Source organism: Podarcis vaucheri (assembly GCF_965113315.1).
Source record: "Podarcis vaucheri genome assembly, chromosome: 17".
Classification (NCBI taxonomy): Eukaryota; Metazoa; Chordata; class Lepidosauria; order Squamata; family Lacertidae; genus Podarcis; species Podarcis vaucheri.
Window position 1 is genome coordinate 6,780,290 of NC_138755.1, and position 19,326 is coordinate 6,799,615.

The following is a 19,326-nucleotide window of genomic DNA, read 5'->3' on the forward strand; positions in this document are numbered from 1 at the left end:
GGCCGGATTGAGAAGGTGATTGGGCTGCATCCGGTCCCTGGGCCTTAGGTTGCCCACCCCTGATCTAAAGGATTCATCGTGAAGGTTTTGTGTGTTAGAATACAGTATGTAGCACTTTCAGAACATATCACAACTGAGTGGTTAGGGGTCTTGGAGGAGGAGGAGGAGGAGGAGGAGAAGAAGAAGAAGAAGAAGAAGAAGAAGAAGAAGAAGAAGAAGAAGAAGAAGAAGAAGAAGAAATACAAATTTGACATAGCACAGTGGTCATTTATAACATATTAACATCAACAAACACTTCTTATGACCCCTGTTGGATCAGGTAACATTATGGAATACTCACATTAACCGGATGGTCTCAGAATACCGTATTTTTCGCTCTATCGGACACACTTTTTCCCCTTCAAAAATGAAGGGGAAATGTGTGTGCGTCCTATGGAGCAAAGACGCCGTAGCCCCGCGACCCTCTCCCGGCTGGAGAGGTGACGCGTGGCTATGGCAGGAACCTCTACAGCCCCGTGTCACCTCTCCAGCCGGGAGAGCACTCGCGGGGCTAAAGCAGCCCCCCGCGACCCTCTCTCGGCTGGAGAGGTGACGCGCGGCTTTAGAGGCTCCTGCCATAGCCGCGCGTCACCTCTCCAGCCAGGAGAGCGCGCACGGAGCTAAAGCAGCCCCCCACGATCCTCTCCCGGCTGGAGAGGTGACGCGTGGCTATGGCAGGAGCCTCTCTGCTGCGCCTTTCCGCTGCTCCCTGACCTGCTCTTTGGGGCTGGTGGTGGGCTTCCCCCCGCCAGCCCCAAAGAGCAGGTCGAAAGGAACCTGATGCCTGGAGAGTGAGAGGGGTCAGTGCACGCCGACCCCTCTCGCTCTCCAGGCTTCCAAGGTAGCCGCCTGAACGCACCTTAAACGGCACCCTGTTTTAGAGTGGGAAAACAAGAGGGGGAAAGTTCTCCCCCTCTCTGTGCAGCGCCTCCTGCCGCTTCACTGAAGGGGCGCTGGGCAGAGAGGGGGAGAATTTTTTTTTCTTGTTCTCCCCCCTCTAAAACAAAGTGTGTCCTATGGTGTGAAAAATATGGTAAATATATTGTTATGAATTTGGGGTGGGGGTAACGTTGTAAGCCTGAGCTCCATTCTAATTCCTAGATTAGAATTCCTAGGCTTACATCTAGGCTTAGTGTCTTGGAAGCTCATCTTGGGCATGCCAAGGATGGGGTCAGCATCTTGGATACAGGACAGTGACCGGGAGTGCCCAACAAGGAAGAGGAGCAATGCCTGAAGAGATCCAGGTGGCTTGAAAACCTGCTTGAAAGGAACAAGCTGTTACTGCCCTTGTGTTGGCTTAAAGCTGTAACTGTGTTTGACTATCTGTTTTTTGGCCATGTGTGTTCTATTGTCTGCTCTCCCAGCTTCTCGTTCAACACTAGCAACTACAACACACAGGATCTGACAACTCGAGCTGAATCAGACTATACGTCAATCAATGTGGGAGGACTGAATAACGTGGTTTTAAAAAATTCACCTTGGAACTAAGTAAAGGAAAAGCTGGCGTTAATGTTCCAGGAAATCCCCATAAGCCAGCAACCTTGAGCACTTGTTGAATGTGAATAGGCTAGGAAAGGCAACAATGAAGATAGGATTGTTCAAATTAAGAGAAGTTAAATAAATTGGGGGGGGGGGTGCCCTCAGCAATAGCTCAGAGGCCGCCCTGAGAGAGGAGGTTCCATGCAAAGCATCTTTGTATCCCACCACCAGTGCATGCAAAATTGCATCACTGGTGATTACAAACCTTCTGATCTGGGCCTGTAGCTGTCAACTGCCCCTTATTTGGTGGGAAACTCCCTTATCCCAGCACAGTTTCCCACTGCTGTCCTGGATTGATGATGTCCCTTAAATTTCCCAGGTTTCATGCTTGCCCAGCTCGGGAGGCTACACCGCGAGAGAGAGCGCGTCTCCGTCTCTTCCTTTTCCCCCTCAGGGGCACGTTGTGAGGAGACAGGTGGCGGCGGGCGGGCAGGCAGCCCCTCTCTTGCGAGACTTCCACCGCAGTGCCAGGGGAAGCCGGAAGTGGCTGTGGTGGCTGAGGAGGCAGCCTGAGGAAGGAGGAAGAGGAGGGGATGGGGAGGGATGCAGAAGGGCGGCACTTCAGCGGCCGCCGCAGCACTGAAGCCGCCTCATGCCGGGCTCACGGGCAGCATGGGCAAGTCCCCCTCCCTCCCTCCCTCTCGGGCGGGGAGGGGCCGATGGAAATCCTCGCGCCAGGACGACGGCAGCCCCGACGTGCTGCTTAGCTTACCCTCCAACCTGTGCAGCATCTTAATGTAGTGATTTCCCCCTCTGCATCCCTTTCATGACTCCATTTTTATAAATCATTTGTCCATCCATAGTTCAAATTTTTACTACAAGTTTTCTGTCAATCCTACCAGTGTATGAAACTCTTTACAATAGCTTTTCAAATAAATTATAAACTTTCCCCATTCTTTATTAAAAAGGTCCTCTTCCTGGTTTCTAATTCTGCCTGTAAGCTTTGCCATCTCGACGTCGTTCATCAGTTTTGTGTGCCTTTCTTCTTTGGTCGGAGTTGTAGACCCTTCGGATCATCTAGCGCAACCCCCTGCAAAACACAGTCAGTTGCAGCAAAAGCAGCATGGCTCCATCAGTGGCGGATTTATGTATAAGCAAAACCCCTTATTTTGGCTGCTGATCACTTATTTTCAAATCTGTAAGTTGACAGCTATGTCTGGGCCCTCTCTTGAGTTTAGCTAAGAAAGTACAGCTCTCTAGAGGGGAGAAGTGGTTTGATTAACAAGCCTCACATGCACCCAGCTGGCACCTGCCGCTGCCTCTGGAGGAAACCTCCCAATCTATTGAAATAGCGACAGGTTCACACAATTAAGGGAAGGGCCATAGCTCAGTGGTGGAACATCTCTTTTGCATGCAGAAGATCCCAGGTTCAGTCCCCAGCATCTCCAGGTAGGACTGGGGAATTTCTCTGTTTCGAACTCTGGAAAGCTGCACCCAATCAGTGTAGACAATACTGAACCAGATGGATTAATGGTCTGGCTCAGAATACCAGTCATGTATCTCTGGATACCAGTTGCCGGAGATTACTGGTGGGGAGAGTGCAGTTACATTCAGAGCCTGCTCTTTGTTGTCTTCCCCCAGCCATCTGATAGGATGTTTTAAGAACAGGATGCTGGACTCGAAAGAGCTTTGGCTTGATCCAGCAGGGCTCTGGTCATGTTCTAATCCACCTGGGACTCAAGAGGGTAAAAAGAGTCTGCTGACCAGAGAACTAAGGAGGAGAAAGACATGCTGCAGCCACTGATTCATTAGAACAGGGAAACCAACTGGGTGATCTTGCCACGAAATGATCACTTCTTGCAATAGACATTGAATATATTAACTTTGAGGTGTTTCCTCTATCAGTTGGGAATATCATTATTATAGGAATCCCCCACTCCTCACTTATGAAACCTCTGAAATGGTTAGTTTTTAAAAGTTAACAGGTTTCCATTATTATTATTATTGAATTTATATACCACCCTATACCCAGGGGTCTCAGGGCAATTCACTATAAATTAAAGCATCAAAAATTACAGCCAGCAAAGGAATCCTCATTTCTTGCCACTGTCAACGGTTTGCCTCAACCTAGTTTCCCCCCAAAAAAAAATTCTGTTCTTTGCACAGATCACAACATCAGGATGTGATGGAACTACTCGTTTGACCATGTCAACGTCTCCTGCCCTGGTGAGTCCCATTATCTTAACCTCCCCAAAATGTTTCATTGCAGAACAAACCTAAGGAGGCAGCTATGTCAGGGGTTGCATCCACCAGCAGATCTCCTCTGCAAGTGAAGGTGGCCAGGATCAAGGGAGATTTCACCCCACACTCTAAACTCTCCCAGCTGGTATATTTGGGAGATTAGGATCACACTATAAATCCTTTGTTGCAGAAATCTATGCTGTTCTTCCCAGTGGCGTAGCGTGGGGGGTGCAGGGGGGGTCGGCCGCACCGGGCGCAACATCTGGGGGTTAGGGTTAGGGGGCGCAAATCCACGGGTTAGGGGACGCAAATTATTTGCCTTGCCCCGGGTGCTGACAACCTACGCTACGCCACTGGTTCTTCCCTTGGATAGGTGTTCCAGATTTTCCACTCAAGGAAAGGGAATCAGACTTCTTAGAGGCAGAACTCAGGTTTATTCAGCTGAATAAAGAAGGGACGCGGGTGTCACTGTGGGTTAAACCACAGAGCCTAGGACTTGCCAATCAGAAGGTTGGCAGTTCAAATCCCGGCGATGGGGTGAGCTCCCGTTGCTCAGTCCCTGCTTCTGCCAACCTAGCAGTTCGAAAGCATGTCAAAGTGCAAGTAGATAAATAGGTACCACTCCAGTGGGAAGGTAAACGGCGTTTCCATGCACTGCTCTGGTTTGCCAGAAGTGGCTTAGTCATGCTGGTCACATGACCTGGAAGCTGTACGCCGGCTCCCTCGGTCAATAAAGCAAGATGAGCGCCGCAACCCCAGAGTCGGCCACGACTGGACCTAATGGTCAGGGGTCCCTTTACCTTTACCTAAAGAAGGGACAGACCGCTGACTTCTCAGGTCAGAAAAAGGGTCTGCGTGGTACAGAAAGAAATCACAGTTTATATATAAAAAATGCATTCCAGAGAAACAATGTTAAACAAAGGAATATTTGCCATGTTATCTATCCTGCACTGCACTGCACTGCACTGCCAATTCCTCTCTGCCAGCCAAATTTGTTGCAAACCCTTGTTCTGCTAGCTGGTTCTGCCAGCTCTGTTCTTGGTATTATCTGCTTACACATAGCCTGCATTTCATTCCCTCTCTGACCGTCCTGTGTTTTAAAAAAAATATACTTAGAAGCAGGCGATTAGTACAAAAGCAAATCAAGCATGATTAATTAATTCTCATAAACATAAATTATTAATAATTCTGATTTTTGTAACACTTTAACTTCAACTGAAAAATTGTTTGTCTGCTTAAAATATTTATATACCTTCCTCTCATAGAATGATCTATGAGAGGAAATCTATAATCTATGCTGAAAAGAGTCCTCAGCAATGTGGACTCTTTTAAAAAGCCATTAAAAGCAATACAGAGCAATCATTAAATTGGCTGGCTACTAAAGAAACAACTCCATAGAACTGCTGGTGTAAAATATTATTACTCAGGTCCAGTATACCTGAAGGAGCGTCTCCATCCCCATTGTTCTGCCCAGACACTGAGGTCCAGCGCCGAGGGCCTTCTGGTGGTTCCCCCACTGTGAGAAGCCAAGTTACAGGGAACCAGGCAGAGGGCTTTCTCGGTAGTGGCGCCCGCCCTGTGGAACGCCCTCCCACCAGAGGAGAACAACAACTACCAGACTTTTAGAAGACATCTGAAGGCAGCCCTGTTTAGGGAAGCTTTTAATGCTTAACAGACTATTGTATTTTAATATTCTGTTGGAATATGGGAAAGCTCTGAATCGCTTACCTGAGACAGATGGCGGAAGCCATTCTTGCTATTCTCATATTCCCACTCCCCATTCACGTCTAAAATAGGAAGGAGGCTGACGCTTGACCTCAACAGGGTTGCTTAGGATCTCCCCCACCCCCATACATTCCTTTGCTGCAGACTCCCAAGTCCCCACTCTCCCAGAAATTGATGCAGGATGGGGTCAAAAAGTGCTGCATGCAATGGAGTGCACGGTGAGAGAAAATGGGGGGTGGGGGTGGGAAAGCCTCTGCTTGCCTTACCTGTGTGGTCCATTTGTGGTAAAAAGTAACCCCCCAAACCCACTTTGCTATAAAGCGGGGGGGGGGGTGTGTGGCTAGCCTGTGGTTCTCCAGATGCTGTTACACTACAAACCCCATCATACCTGTTTATTAGCCATCCTGTCCCCACCTGTTTTCTACCAGTTTTCCCCCAACACAACTTCAGAAGTGACCGGCACCAGCAGTGGGCAAGGCTGGACATTTTCTGGCCCCCAGAATCTATAGAATGGCCCTAGTATCAATGATTCTGGGCCCCAGAATCACTGAAGGGCCCCATCACCACATTTCCTGCTAGTGTGCACATACCGAGTGTGATCTCCCATGCGCACTACCATGCACACCTACAAGTGTGCCATTTGATAAATATATACCTTTTCCACAATTGGGACTAGGAGAGCCAAGTGATAACCTCCGGATTTAGGTGTGATCCCCAGAAAAATTGAGAGAGGAAAACACAAATGATTTTACATTTCTTGTCCTCAGGCTTTTGCAGTTGGGAGATGCAAACACACCAGGGGAACTCACCTGCCTCCTCACCACTGCTGGCATTGGAAGCATGGGGAAAGGAAATGTGTTTGCTTTGTCATTCCTTCTGTGGAGTGTCCTCTTGTATTCTTGTTACTATCAAGTGTACAAGGGGAACATGCCGTCAGTTCTGTTTCCCTCACTCTTTCTCAGCCTCAGGGCAACATGACGTATCCCGATGGATTCATCCTGCAGGGTCTTGTCTCAAACCAGTCAGGATACGAGTGTCTCCTCATCCCTGGCTTCCTCTTCATGTACCTGCTGACCCTACTGGGCAACTCAGTGATTGTCCTGCTCATCTACCGCGATATCCGGCTCTCCTGCTCCCCCATGTATTTCTTCCTCAGTCATCTCTCATTAGCCGATATGGGGTTTTCCTCCACCACTGTCCCTAAGATGCTGCAGAACCTATTGACTCATACCAAGCACATCTCCTATCGAGGGTGCCTGACACAGATGTTTTTCTTCCTGGGGTTTGGAAACACTGAAAGTTTTCTCCTGGCCTCCATGGCTTATGATCGCTTTGTGGCCATTTGCCACCCACTTCGCTATGCTGTGCTGATGAACGCAAAACACTGCCTCTTGTTGGCTACAGGCTGTTGGGTCCTAGGCTTTCTCCACTCGTTGCTCTACACCCTGATGATGTCTTTCCTTTCCTTCTGTGCCTCCGGGGAGATCCCCCATTTCTTCTGTGACCTCCATCCCTTGATCAAGCTCTCCTGCTCAGACACCTCAGCAATCCAGATGACGACCCTCACTGAGGGCACTGTGACCATGGTGGGACCTTTCATGGTCACTCTTCTGTCCTACATCCTCATTTTCTCCAAGGTTCTCAAGATCCCATCAGCTGCTGGGAAGCGAAAGGCCTTTTCCACCTGCAGCGCTCACCTCACCACAGTCGTTTTGTTCTTTGGAACTGTTATAGCTGTGTATGTCCGCCCGTCCTCCACCTATTCTGGCTCCAAGGTCCGAATGATGTCTGTGGCCTACACAGTTGTGACTCCCATGCTGAACCCCTTCATTTACAGCCTGAGGAATTCTGAGATTCAGCAGTCTCTGAGGAAGTATCTAGGGATTAAAGGTGGAAGATGAGCTTTGAAATCCCCAGATTTCTTTAAAACTCAACCGAAAAGATGTTAATTATCAATAGTTTTAGCACGGCAGTCCAAGCAAATTTAATTTCAGAAGCCCAAGAGACATCTATCCCTTCCTTTAGAACACCTGCAGGAATGTGACTTTTTCTGAGTACATCAGAAGTTAAAAGTGCATTCAGATTTAGACCATGACATGTGATTTCAGAAATAAGAAGAAAAAACGGTAGAAGTCAATCTTTGACAATCATGGACCAATGTTGCATCGGTTGGTTTTCAGGTGTGTGCTTTTGAAATTTTGTATTGTACATGTAATGATACAACAAAATGTTATCAGTGGTTGAGAAGGAACTGGAACACCATCCTACTGAATAAAATTACTAGATATGACAATTACAAGAGAAAAGAACCCAAGTTTTTTAATAGCAAAACTGGACTTCATTTATTTTGTGCTGGAATTAATGCAGATTTGACGAAGCAGTACTTTTTGATATCAATTATGAAAGAATGGATATTATGTGTAAAGAAAATGTTTTACCTAAAATCTTTTTTGATGAAAGAAAAATTCTTTAAAGCCTTTAAAACCTAATTACAATAGCAGAATTAACTCAGTTGATTAAAAGACAAAGGGGCAGCAAAACTCCTGGCTGAGGCCCAGATGACTTTAAAGCTGAGTATTATGAGAATTTCCCAGATAATTTTATTAATCATCTATTAAAATCTCTCAATACTGTCAAGGGGGAGGGGGAAGCAAAGCAAAGATTGCCAGACCAGGGATATGTGCAGGTTAAGCTTAGTCTTACAGCCTATCATATTACTTAACCAATATTTTAAACACTAGGCAGGTAATTTGGTGGCAAGATTTACATTTTTTGACAACTCTATAAAGAATGATCAAACAGCATTTCTTATGAACAGCAAAATGGCATCTAACTGAATATTAGCTGAATATTAATTATATAATTAGAAAACAATGCAATCCATATGGACTGTTATTTATAGATGCAGAAAAAGTGTTTGATAGAGTAGAATGGAGATATTTATTTCAAGTCTTGTAAAAAATGGAGCTGGGCACAAAATTTATCTAATGGAAAATTCTGTTTGGACTACTCTAATGCCCTCTAAGTGGGGCTGACCTTGAAGACGGTCCAGAGGCTGCAGCTGGTGAAAAATGTGGCTCCAATTATACTTGGGGTAAGAGCAGTGGCGTGCAGTGAATTTTTTCATAGGGGCACCAGCTAGCCAGGGAGATGAGGGGGTGTTGATGTTGTGCCCGTGAGCATTGCGCCTCCTTCCCTAAGCTGGGCAGAAGCTTCCGGGGCTTTGGGAATGAGGCACCAGGCTTCTATCAGGATGCTGGAGCTCTGATGCCTCCTTCCTACATCTCGGTGGGCTTTGGGAAGGTGGCGGGAGGGCTCTTGGACCCTTCGGAGCATCGCACCTCTCGTCCTAAGCCAGGCAGAAGCTTCCCAGGCTTTAGGAAGGAGGCGCAAGGGAAACTTTTAGGGAACTAGCCTATTTCAATGACCCCACACCACTGGGTAAGAGGGAGGGTGATATATCCCCCAGTCTTTTCTGCTCATTTCCCCACTCCTTCCTTTATGCAAGTCATGGAAGAGATCTCCATTGTATCCCTCAAAACTCACTGAGTAGTGCAGAAGCTGAACCCCTGCTGACAATTTCTGTAGCTGCTTCAAACACAATTCCAGGATCCCAGTTGCTTCCTCTCTGGTACATGGAGAATCTCCTTTCTTTGGCCCAGTCCATCCCAGTCCATCCCATCTCCTGTTCCAAATCAAAATCTTGCCAATGTAAAATGTTTAGAAAGGAGGCAGCCCTTAGACCATTGTGTACTGTTGTGCTGTCAATCTCCTATGGGTATCGATTTGTAGATTATCCCTCACATCTGTTCTGATCTTTGCAAAGACCGCCCCCAGCCCCCGGAGATTATGCTTTGTTATGTACTGAGCTGAGTCCTAGAACATTAGGATCAAGAATACAGCAGTCTGATTGGTCCGCAGGAGCCACCCAATCCAGCTCCTGGTGGAAGTGAATCAGCGACCTGATTGGCCTGCAGGAGCAGCCAATTGGGCTCCTGGATGAAGTGAATCAGCAACCTGATTGGCCTACAGGAGCGGCCCAGAATTAGCCAATCACGCGGGGCCCATTGTGTAAATAATGTACAGTCATACCTCGTGCTGGATGTGCTTCAGGTTGAGTGCTTTTGGGTTGTGCTCCGCAGCAACCCGGAAGTAACGGAGTGCATTACTTCCGGGTTCCGCCTCTCGTGCATCGCACACGCTCAAAATGATGTCACTTGCATGCGCGGAAGTGGCAAAACGCGACCCGCACACACGCAGACGCGCCATTGCGTCTTACGTTCTATTCAGGATGCGAACAGGGCTCCGGAACGGATCCCGTTCGCATCCAGAGGTACCACTGTATATATAGCTAGACGTTTTGGGGAAAGTTTCATTCATTGCTAGTATGAGCTGAATAAAGAGCATGAAATTCACACTCGACTCCGAGTATATTTCATACTTGTTCCCAGTTGTGGAGCAAACCTGAATCCTCCAACATCCATACTCAAAGGGAAAAACCTTTCTAACACTTATTAATGAGGACGAGCTAATTTGTTAAGCTGAATGATGGGTTGGGTCTCTGAATGATGATTCTCCAGAGTTTATGCTATTGCATTCTATTAATTCTGGAGGGGGAACCTGGTTGAGTCTTCGTTGGACCCTGGAGATCACCACCCTTAAGCAGAGATGAACAAAAGCTTCCCTTGCATCAGAAAACACAGAGCTAATCTCCTCAGCAGATGAAGGAGGCCAGTTTCGTCCTATGCAGAACAAATCCACTTCCTTTGTTCTTCACACTGACAGGAGCAAGAGAGCAAACAGGAAGTGCCTTTACTTAAGTAAGTTTGAATATTCTTATGTTTTTGGGGTGGGAGCAAGACTTCCCTAAAATGTCTGGATTCAGTGAAGGGGTAGAATGTAAGGAAACTCCTAAATTCCCGGGCCTAATGGGGGCTTGAGTTTAAAGTGGTTTTTCTATGTCCATTAAGAAGGCCATTTTCTGTCTGGGCTGGACAGAAAATGGGGAAAGCCCTCGCTGAGGTAAGAGATGATTAGCAGAGACAAAAGGACAGAGTTTCAGGAGGGGGGAGCAGAACTGCAGTGGGCAAGGAGGTAAGCAAACAGGAAAGAATTGTCCCTTTTTGAAGCTGGAGAGTGTGTGTGTGTGCAAAGCATGAAGCAGGCAGTCTGTTTCAAGCTGCAGCAGAGGTCAGACATGATATTTGGAGTCTCTTGGAATCTGAGGCTGCAGCAATGGAAGAAACAGGACCTTCTTGGGATGTGAATTCATAAAGAGATCACAGACTCCACTTGGCCTCATTGTTCCAAAAGTAAACACAGACCCTGTTAAGCATGCCTGGTACCTCTGGAATCTCTCACTGCTCATAGATTGGTGAAACAATGTGTTATCCACTTAAAAGCTTCTAACATCCAAGAAACCTATTGAGGATTATTTAATGGTTACTAATCAGTATTTGCTAAATTCACCCAATACAATTAAAGCACATGACTAGCCCCAAAGAATTCTGGGAACTGTATTTTGCCACTCACAGAGAAGCAGTTCCCAGCATCCTTAACAAACTACGGTTCTCAGAATTCTTGGGGTGGGGGGGAGACTTACTATGTTTTTCAGATGTGCTTTAAATCCACATTGGTGTGGATGTGACCTCTTGGCATATCTGATGATGGAGATAGCTTGCTAAAACTTTCATAGCAAAAAGAAATAAATGCCAGGGGCTGGATGTTTTGTGCAGATATCTCTCCTTAAGCATACTGCTGACTGCATCATCCAAGTCTCTGGCTTGGAGGTCTATAACAGACACCCACAGTAAGGTCACTGTTGTTCCTCTCTCCTACTATTTCCTCCCATATATTCTCAACTTGCCTTCCATGCTCCAGGTCATGGATCTCCTCACAAGTGTACACATCATATAATACTCCTCCCCTCCACTCTTTCTGTTTGGTCCATTCCATTTGAATAGGTGGTACCCCTCAATTTCTACATTCCAATCATGTGTCTTATCCCACCAGGTTTCAGTAGTGTCTATTAGGTCATATCTGTGGAATTTGTTTGATCTGGCGCGACTCCCGCTAATTGATTTACGATCCTCAATTAGCTCTTTACTGCCCGGCACACTTCTCCTGCCGCACGCTCTGCTCCGATCTCTCAGTCACGCCGTAGCAGAGATTACACAGCGGTGTAAAACTGTCATGTAGCTTGGCTTCCAGACAAACACACACAGTCCAGGTTTGTCTATTTACAGCTTTTATTCCAACATTTCTCAGGAATTTCCAGGACTATTTGCAGCCATGACAAAACTGCATCCTTTCCCCACAAAGTACCGAGTGGGACTGGCATACTCTTCCCAAGCTCCTCCCAAGCTTCCAAAAATTGACGTCAGAATGGTGTGGCATCATGGGAAGAACTTAACCCGTTAAGTTCCAACCTCAACACCCCCCCTTGCTGCACCTTCTGACAAGACCTTTTTTGAGCTCAACACCTTACCCTTTGCCTTGTGCTCCTTCCCAGCATCTTTCCCAGGCACCTGTTGAACCCTTTCAACACTCCCAGAATCACACTGTGCGAATCTCGCCCACGCACATGTTGCCTGGTATCTTTCAGGTGGAATGCCCTTTGTTGTGCGACTAGACCTTCTGGGCATAAACTCAGATGTTACCTCTGACTCACTGCCACCAGGAAATGTGTCCTCAGCATCACGGGATTCCCCCTCTGACTTAAAACGTTTTCGAATCCTCTCCATTACACTCACAGGAGAACTAGGCTCGCTTTTGGCCTCCCTTTTTACAACTTGTGGAGAAACTACCGATACCTCCTCCTGTTCCTGACTTTGGTCAGTTACCTGATCGTCATCATCAGACTCAGCTTCTTCTTCCTCCCCCTCATAATCTTCCTGTTCTGAATCAGAGAGACACTCTGAAAGAACATCACGCTTGACAGCAGCTTGTGTCTTTTTATCCTGCTCATAGAACTCAGCGTGTTTACTGATCAGTAACTTACTCTGATCACCTGATGGAAATGCAAATCTCCATGCACTCGCTGTTGGCTCATACCCACAGAAGATCATTTTTCGGAACTTGGATCCGTCTGGCCCCTGCAAAGCAGCAGGTACCGGCACAGACGCACGTGACCCGAACATACGCAAAAAATGAATCTGGGGTTTCCTGCCATGCAACAACCCAAACGGTGTGTCCCCTACCATGGAATTGTAGGTGCGATTCCAGGTGAAGCTTACATACTTGATTGCCTCCAGCCAAAACCTTGGAGGTAACCCAGAGTCTTCCAGCAACACCTGTGCAGTTTTAACCAGAGCCTGACACTTCCGCTCTGCCACCCCCCCCTGATTGGGTGAAGTCACTGTGTGACGTATCCCTTTCTTGCGAAAGTACTTCTGCAAAGCAGAACCTGTAAACTCAGCTCCTCTGTCACTTGTGACAGCTTGCACTTTGGTGGAAAACCTTTGTTCCACCCCCTCAATCCACCCTTTGATCAGCTGTGCTGCATCATCCTTGGATTTGAGGCCATGTATCCAGGAATTCTGAGTAAAATCCTCCTGCATCGAGAGCAGAAACTTTGACCCTCCCAGACTTGGTTCCTTTACAGGACCCCACAAATCTATGTGAATCAGTTCAAAAGGCCTTGTTGTTATCCTTTCAACCTTTGGATAACTGCATCCTTTTACCTTTGCCAGTTTGCAAGTTTCACAACTTACAGCATGTCCACATTCTGAGATCTTACAACCATTGGAAACTTCCGGCAGCACCTGTAGTTCTTCAAGAGAACTATGAGCTGTACGTGTATGCCAAGCATGTACGCATGAATCATGATTGGGAATTGTAGCACGCAGTGCTTGTGCTTTCTCAACCTTCCCACCACCCTCCAGAGACGTTTTAAGAATGAAGAGATCATTCTGCCCCTTTTTAACCTTGGCAAGCATCCTCCCTCCTTTGGAGATTGTGCACACATCACCCTGAAAACATACCGTAAATCCCTTTTTCAGTAAATAAGGCACAGATAAAAGACAGTGTTGCATCCCAGGAACAGTACAACACTCCAACGTTTCCTGTAAAATACAAAAATGCAAATTTACAGCATTAGTCATATTTCTTTTCTGTCCATTTGCAAACAGTACAGTTTTCCCGGCAGGAATTGCCGTGCAGTTCCACCTCTCGACAGCAGGTGTCTCTGGAATCAAATTGCGATTAGCTGCAGAGTCAATAACAAAACTTAGCTCTTGGCTTGTCCCACGGCTGTCTTCAGCCAACGCCAGACTAGCCGTGATTTGATAAGTCTCCTGACGTTGTTTTCCTCGTCCTTCTCTTGCGTTCTCACGCTGACCTCCCCTTCCAGACTGGTTCCCATGGAAACCCGACTGATTTCCATGGAAGGTGTCCTTGAAGCCTTCCTGTGCAGCTGCTCTCTGTGGGCAGTCTCTTTTGAGATGACTGTGGGATCCACACACGTAGCACTGACGAAATCCAGTGGAAAAACACTGCCTGGGGCTCCTCCCAGCTGGCCTCCTTCTCCTTCTTCCGGAGAAGCACTCCTTGCCAGATCCGCCCCCCCTGAACTGCCGCTCCATTCCAGCAGATTCAGTGGAAAACTTTTCAAACTTGCCTTTGGAACTTTCCGCCCCCCCGACTTGCTCACTAGCACTCCTTGAGGCTAAATCATCAGGAACAGGGGCTCCAGCCATCTCTAGGCTTTCAGCTTCCATCTGCTCTTGGCCTCCTGCTGAGCCTTCACACAGACGTTTCAGCACACTCCAGGCCTCACACGCAGATTCAACGTTTTCCAGGTGGTGTTGCAAATTTGCATGCACACCTGCCCGCAACATGCAGACCTCAGCTCTCATAGCCTTCTCCCTCTGCATTTTCTCCTCCAGAGAAACAGACTTCAGCTTTCCTGCATCTCTGTCCACCAGTTGCACTGGTTCCCTCTGGGAAATGTCCCAAACTTCCGTGGCTATGAACCACGCTCTCACCCATCTTGCCCAGGTATTCCACGCTTGGGCGGTGAGTTCCTCAAGCTGTTCAAACGGAGCTTGAACCACCTCCTGGCCATCTGCCATGTTCTCCCGTTCTCCCAAGTTGGCCCCAAGCTGTACTTACAAAAGCACCAGCTCTTCTGGCGTGGAGAAACGTTTCCTTGCTGCTCTCAGCTCACAGCTCCACAGCATTCAGCAACAGCGTCTTTCAGCTTGCTTGCTTGCTTGCTCCCGTGCTCCTCTGCTAGACACCGCAGATTTCTCAGCTCCCGGCAGCTCTTCCGTGACAGTTTTACGATAGGTGATTTAGGTTATCCATAACCTGTGGAATTTGTTTGATCTGGCGCGACTCCCGCTAATTGATTTACGATCCTCAATTAGCTCTTTACTGCCCGGCACACTTCTCCTGCCGCACGCTCTGCTCCGATCTCTCAGTCACGCCGTAGCAGAGATTACACAGCGGTGTAAAACTGTCATGTAGCTTGGCTTCCAGACAAACACACACAGTCCAGGTTTGTCTATTTACAGCTTTTATTCCAACATTTCTCAGGAATTTCCAGGACTATTTGCAGCCATGACAAAACTGCATCCTTTCCCCACAAAGTACCGAGTGGGACTGGCATACTCTTCCCAAGCTCCTCCCAAGCTTCCAAAAATTGACGTCAGAATGGTGTGGCATCATGGGAAGAACTTAACCCGTTAAGTTCCAACCTCAACAATATCTACCACTACCCTGTATTAAGAATGCAGATTCGCCTTCATTTTTTCCCATGCTGTATGCATTTGTATAGAGACAACTGAAACCACAAGATGTTCCGTCCAGCTGCTTCCTTCTTGTAGTTTCCTGCCCTTTAGCAGATGTCTGTAGCACCACCTCAGTTTCCCGTGCATCAACAGAGCCATTAACTCCACTACCAAGTGTTTTCCTTTCGTCTGTAATATTGTCTTCCTCCTCCTCAGGATTTAGTTTAAAGCTCTCCTGATGAGCAAACACATTCTTGCCAGAAGTCCATCCTCAAGGAAGCAGAAACCATGGTCCAAGAAGCCAAATCATTCCTGACAACAACACCTGAGCAGCCACTGATTTACCCCCAGTATCTTCCCCTCTCTTCCTGGGCCACAACCTTCAACAGGAAGCAGTGATGGAAAAAACCACCTGTACCCTAAGACCCTTCAGCTTCTAATCCAGAGTCTTAAAGTCCCTTGCTATATCAATGTCTGGCAGTATCTCAAAAACAGACATGGAGAATATGATATGAGGAGAGGAAAGAGGGATTTCCGCATAGTTCAGTTTGGGCAGCTAGCAAGCAGAGGGTGGAGAATTTACTAGCCTAAACATTTCTTCTTCTTCTTTAGCCTAATGAGTCCTGGGAATGCAACAGACTTCTCTGAATTATTCCTCCGTGGCTTCCCAATCCAGCCAGAGTTCCAAGGGCTCCTCTTCCTGCTATTCCTCTCCATGTACCTGCTGGCCTTTCTGGGGAACGCAACAATCATCTTCTTGATCCGTTCTGATTTACGGCTCCTCCAGGCTCCTATGTATTTCTTCCTCAGCCACCTAGCCTTAGCTGACTTGGGCTTCACCTCCACCACCATCCCCAAAGTGCTAGAAAACTTGTTGTCTCAGAAAAAGACCATCTCCTATCATGCCTGTCTGGTCCAGATGTACTTTTATATGTCTTTTGGCAACTCAGACAGCTTCCTGTTGGCTTCCATGGCCTATGACCGTTACGTGGCCATCTGCTTCCCCCTGCGTTATTCTGCCCTGATGAGCCGTAAGCGTTGCCTTCTCCTTGCAACAGTGTCCTGGGTTATCCCTATTGCCCACTCTCTGCTTTACACCATTTTGATGTCCCACATGTCTTTCTGTGACTCTAGAGAGATCCCACATTTCTTCTGCGATCTTTACCCTGTGTTGGAGATCTCTTGCTCAGACAGCAGTCTCATAGAAATGCTGCTTCAGACTGAAGCGGTGGTGGAGATCCTGGGGCCGTTTGTGCTGATTGTCATCTCCTATATGGGCATTTTCTACACCATCCTGAAGATTCCATCCAACTCTGGAAAGAAAAAGGCTTTCTCCACGTGTGGGTCCCACATTGCTGTAGTGGTCTTGTTTTATGGTACAGTGAGCTGGGTTTATTTCAAGCCACGTTCCAACAACTCGGATCGCAAGGACACTGTGGCTGCTGTCATGTATACCATGGTGACCCCTATGCTGAATCCCTTCATCTACAGTCTCAGGAATAGTGAGATGAAAGCAGCCTTGAAGAGGATCATTAGGCACCATTTTCATTAGTGGCTTTTGCTGTCACTCCTTATAGTAGCAGGAGTGGGAGCCAAGATCACTTGGATAGCAGAGCACACAGATGGTGTGTGCGCTTTCGGGTCTGTTTTAAACTTGGGCCAAAATGTTGGGTATCTGTAATGGGGAAATGGACTGCAATCTGTCTTTCAGGTATTTTGGGCCGGCATGTGCTAGGATTAGCTGAACTACCATAAGCAAATATCTTAACCCTAATACTTACAGTAAAGATCAGCATCATAATCTTATATTTGCCTCATATTAACTATCACTCCCCTATAAGTAGTAACCAGACTTCAAATAGATAATTAAATCTTCCAAGAGTAGATATATGATTCAGGAATAGTATAGGCAACCAAATGGTCTTTGCATTATTCACTCACACAGGAAGTTTCCCCCTTCTCTATAGGGTATAGCTGGATTCAAAATAACTGTCTCCCTTGTTCTCTCTTTTTTTAGCATGTGTCTGTGGCATATTGTTACACCCACGCTTTAGGGGTTTTCTGGTTCACTGGGGACTTATTTTACCCTTTAGATATAAGTTGTGTATATGTGCTGTATGCAGTGTTTCTCAAACTTGGGTTTCCAGCTATTGTTGAACTACAACTCCCACAATCCTTAGCTTGCAGGACCAGTGGTCAGTGGTGATGGGAATTCAGTCTGCGCTGCAGAATTTCTTCCGCCAGAAGGATATTGGTCACAGGTTGACAGCACCACACAGTCCTCAACAGTATGGTGTTGCTAAAGGCAAGAACAGAACACTGCAAGAGGCCATGGCTGCTATGCTGTTTGATTCTGGGCTCCCACAGCACTTTTGGGCTGAAGCCTGGCGCTGCACGTCGCTTTCTCAGAATCGCCCATTTTCTTCTGTTGTAGGGGACACGCCCTATTTTCTGCTGCATGGCAAGAAGGCCAAGGTGTATTTCTTCTGTGTTTTTGGCTGCGAGGCTTGGGTACTTATACCAAAGGCCAAACGCAGAAAGGGTGGACCAAGGTCCAGGAAGACAATCTTCGTTGGGTATGAACCAGGTACCAAGGGGTGGAGATTTGCCTATCCAGAAGGTAATCAATCCAGGCTGCTAGTGAGCAGCAGTGCTGAGTTTTGTGAGCAAAGTGGGTGGACGCGCATACATGGTAACCCAGATGTTGTTTCGGAGAGTTTTCTTGACACAGATGATGATGAGGAAGAGGTGGGGCCTGATCCTGCTGCTGAGGAAAAGAGTCCAGAGCAGGCGCATCCTAGAACCTCTCCAGAGGCTGTCAAGACAGAGCCAAAGAGTGAACCGTCCTCGCCCACAGGTCCAGCTGTAAGGTTAAAAAGACGCAACAGGTCAGAGGGGAAGCTCTCTGATGATGGGGATGGTCTAGCTGGCCCTAGTGGGTCAGAGCGGGTACCGGAGCTCACGCTGAGGAGATCAACCCGAACCATGAAGGGTAAACCACCTGACAGGTTTGAGGCCACAAGTGTGTGGGTTGGGGTGGTTCAGTGTGAACCTGAAAGTTTTGAGGATGTTCAGAAGTTGCTTCAAGAAGAAGCCAGTAAATGGCAAGAGGCAATGCAGAAGGAGATGAGCTCAATGGAGTCTCTAGGTGTGTTTTCCCTCACAACATTGCCAGCTGGCAAACAGGCTGTGAGCAGCAGGTGGGTTTATCGCCTTAAACCCACAGAATCTGGAGAACAGCAGTACAAGGCTAGGTTAGTAGCCATAGGGTTCACGCAGTGGAAGGGGCTGCATTACACTGAGGTGTATGCTTCTATTTCCAGAAGTGAAACTGTGCATGCTCTTAGCCATAGCTGCACAAAGAGGTTGGAAGGTGCATCACTTTGATGTGGATGTAGCCTACTTGAACTCAGACCTCCAGGAGGAGTTGTACATGCTTCCTCCTCCAGGGTTTGAGGCCAAGGGGCAAGTCATCGTTTGGCGATTGCCTAAATTGATCTATGGGTTGAGGCAATCGGCCAGAAACTGGAATTTGTGTCTGAATGAAGCCTTAGAGAAGCTAGGTTTCAAGAGAAGTCTTGCTGATAGGTGCCTGTACCTTAAAGGGTCAGGTGAGTCACAGGAGTTGATTTTAATCTTTGTTGATGATATAGTCCCTGTCTCAAAGACACGTGCACAGGTGTAAAAGTTTGCCAAAGTCCTTGGTAAACGGTTCAAGCTCAAGAACCTGAGTGCAGTAAGGTTCTTCCTAAGTGTGGAGATTTTCAGAAGATGGAAGTTTCTTGCTCAGTCAGAAAGGCAAAATTGAGCAGTTGCTTCAGAAGTTCAGGATGTCTGAACGTGCAGGGGTCAGAACACCCATGGAGACTAGCTACGTGAAAGACAGTCAGCAAGTAGAACGCTCTGTGTTCGAAAATGCTGAGCTCTTTCAATCAGCTCTGGGTAGTCTGTTGTATCTGTCCCAATGGAGCAGACCTGATATAGCGTTTGCTACCAATCTGCTCAGCCGGGAAGCTACAAACTCAAGCATACAAGCCTGGAATGGTATCAAACTGCACGATACCAAAGACTTTTGCCTCAAGCTGTCAGCCAAGGGCGACGTCAAGCTGAC

The 19,326-nt window shown here is 47.3% G+C and overlaps 2 protein-coding genes and 1 long non-coding RNA gene across 3 annotated transcripts in view; 2 read left to right on the top strand and 1 right to left on the bottom strand.

The window, feature by feature from the left end:
• LOC309522363 overlaps positions 1–19,326 on the bottom strand; it is a 232,603-nt gene that overhangs the window by 155,192 nt on the left and 58,085 nt on the right. The gene's annotated exons all lie outside the window — the stretch shown is intronic.
• Positions 3,688–7,582, top strand: LOC309522288 (olfactory receptor 1L4-like). Its single transcript, XM_082205538.1, has 2 exons — positions 3,688–3,744; positions 6,447–7,582. Exons 1-2 carry the CDS (start codon positions 3,724–3,726, stop codon positions 7,383–7,385), a joined length of 960 nt encoding a protein of 319 aa, XP_082061664.1. The 5' UTR covers positions 3,688–3,723; the 3' UTR covers positions 7,386–7,582.
• Positions 10,241–16,767, top strand: LOC309522290 (olfactory receptor 1E5-like; the record flags this gene model as incomplete). The annotated part of the gene is made up of 2 exons (XM_082205541.1): positions 10,241–10,304; positions 15,828–16,767. The coding sequence occupies exon 2, from the start codon at positions 15,832–15,834 to the stop codon at positions 16,765–16,767; it is 936 nt and encodes a 311-aa protein (XP_082061667.1). The 5' UTR covers positions 10,241–10,304; positions 15,828–15,831.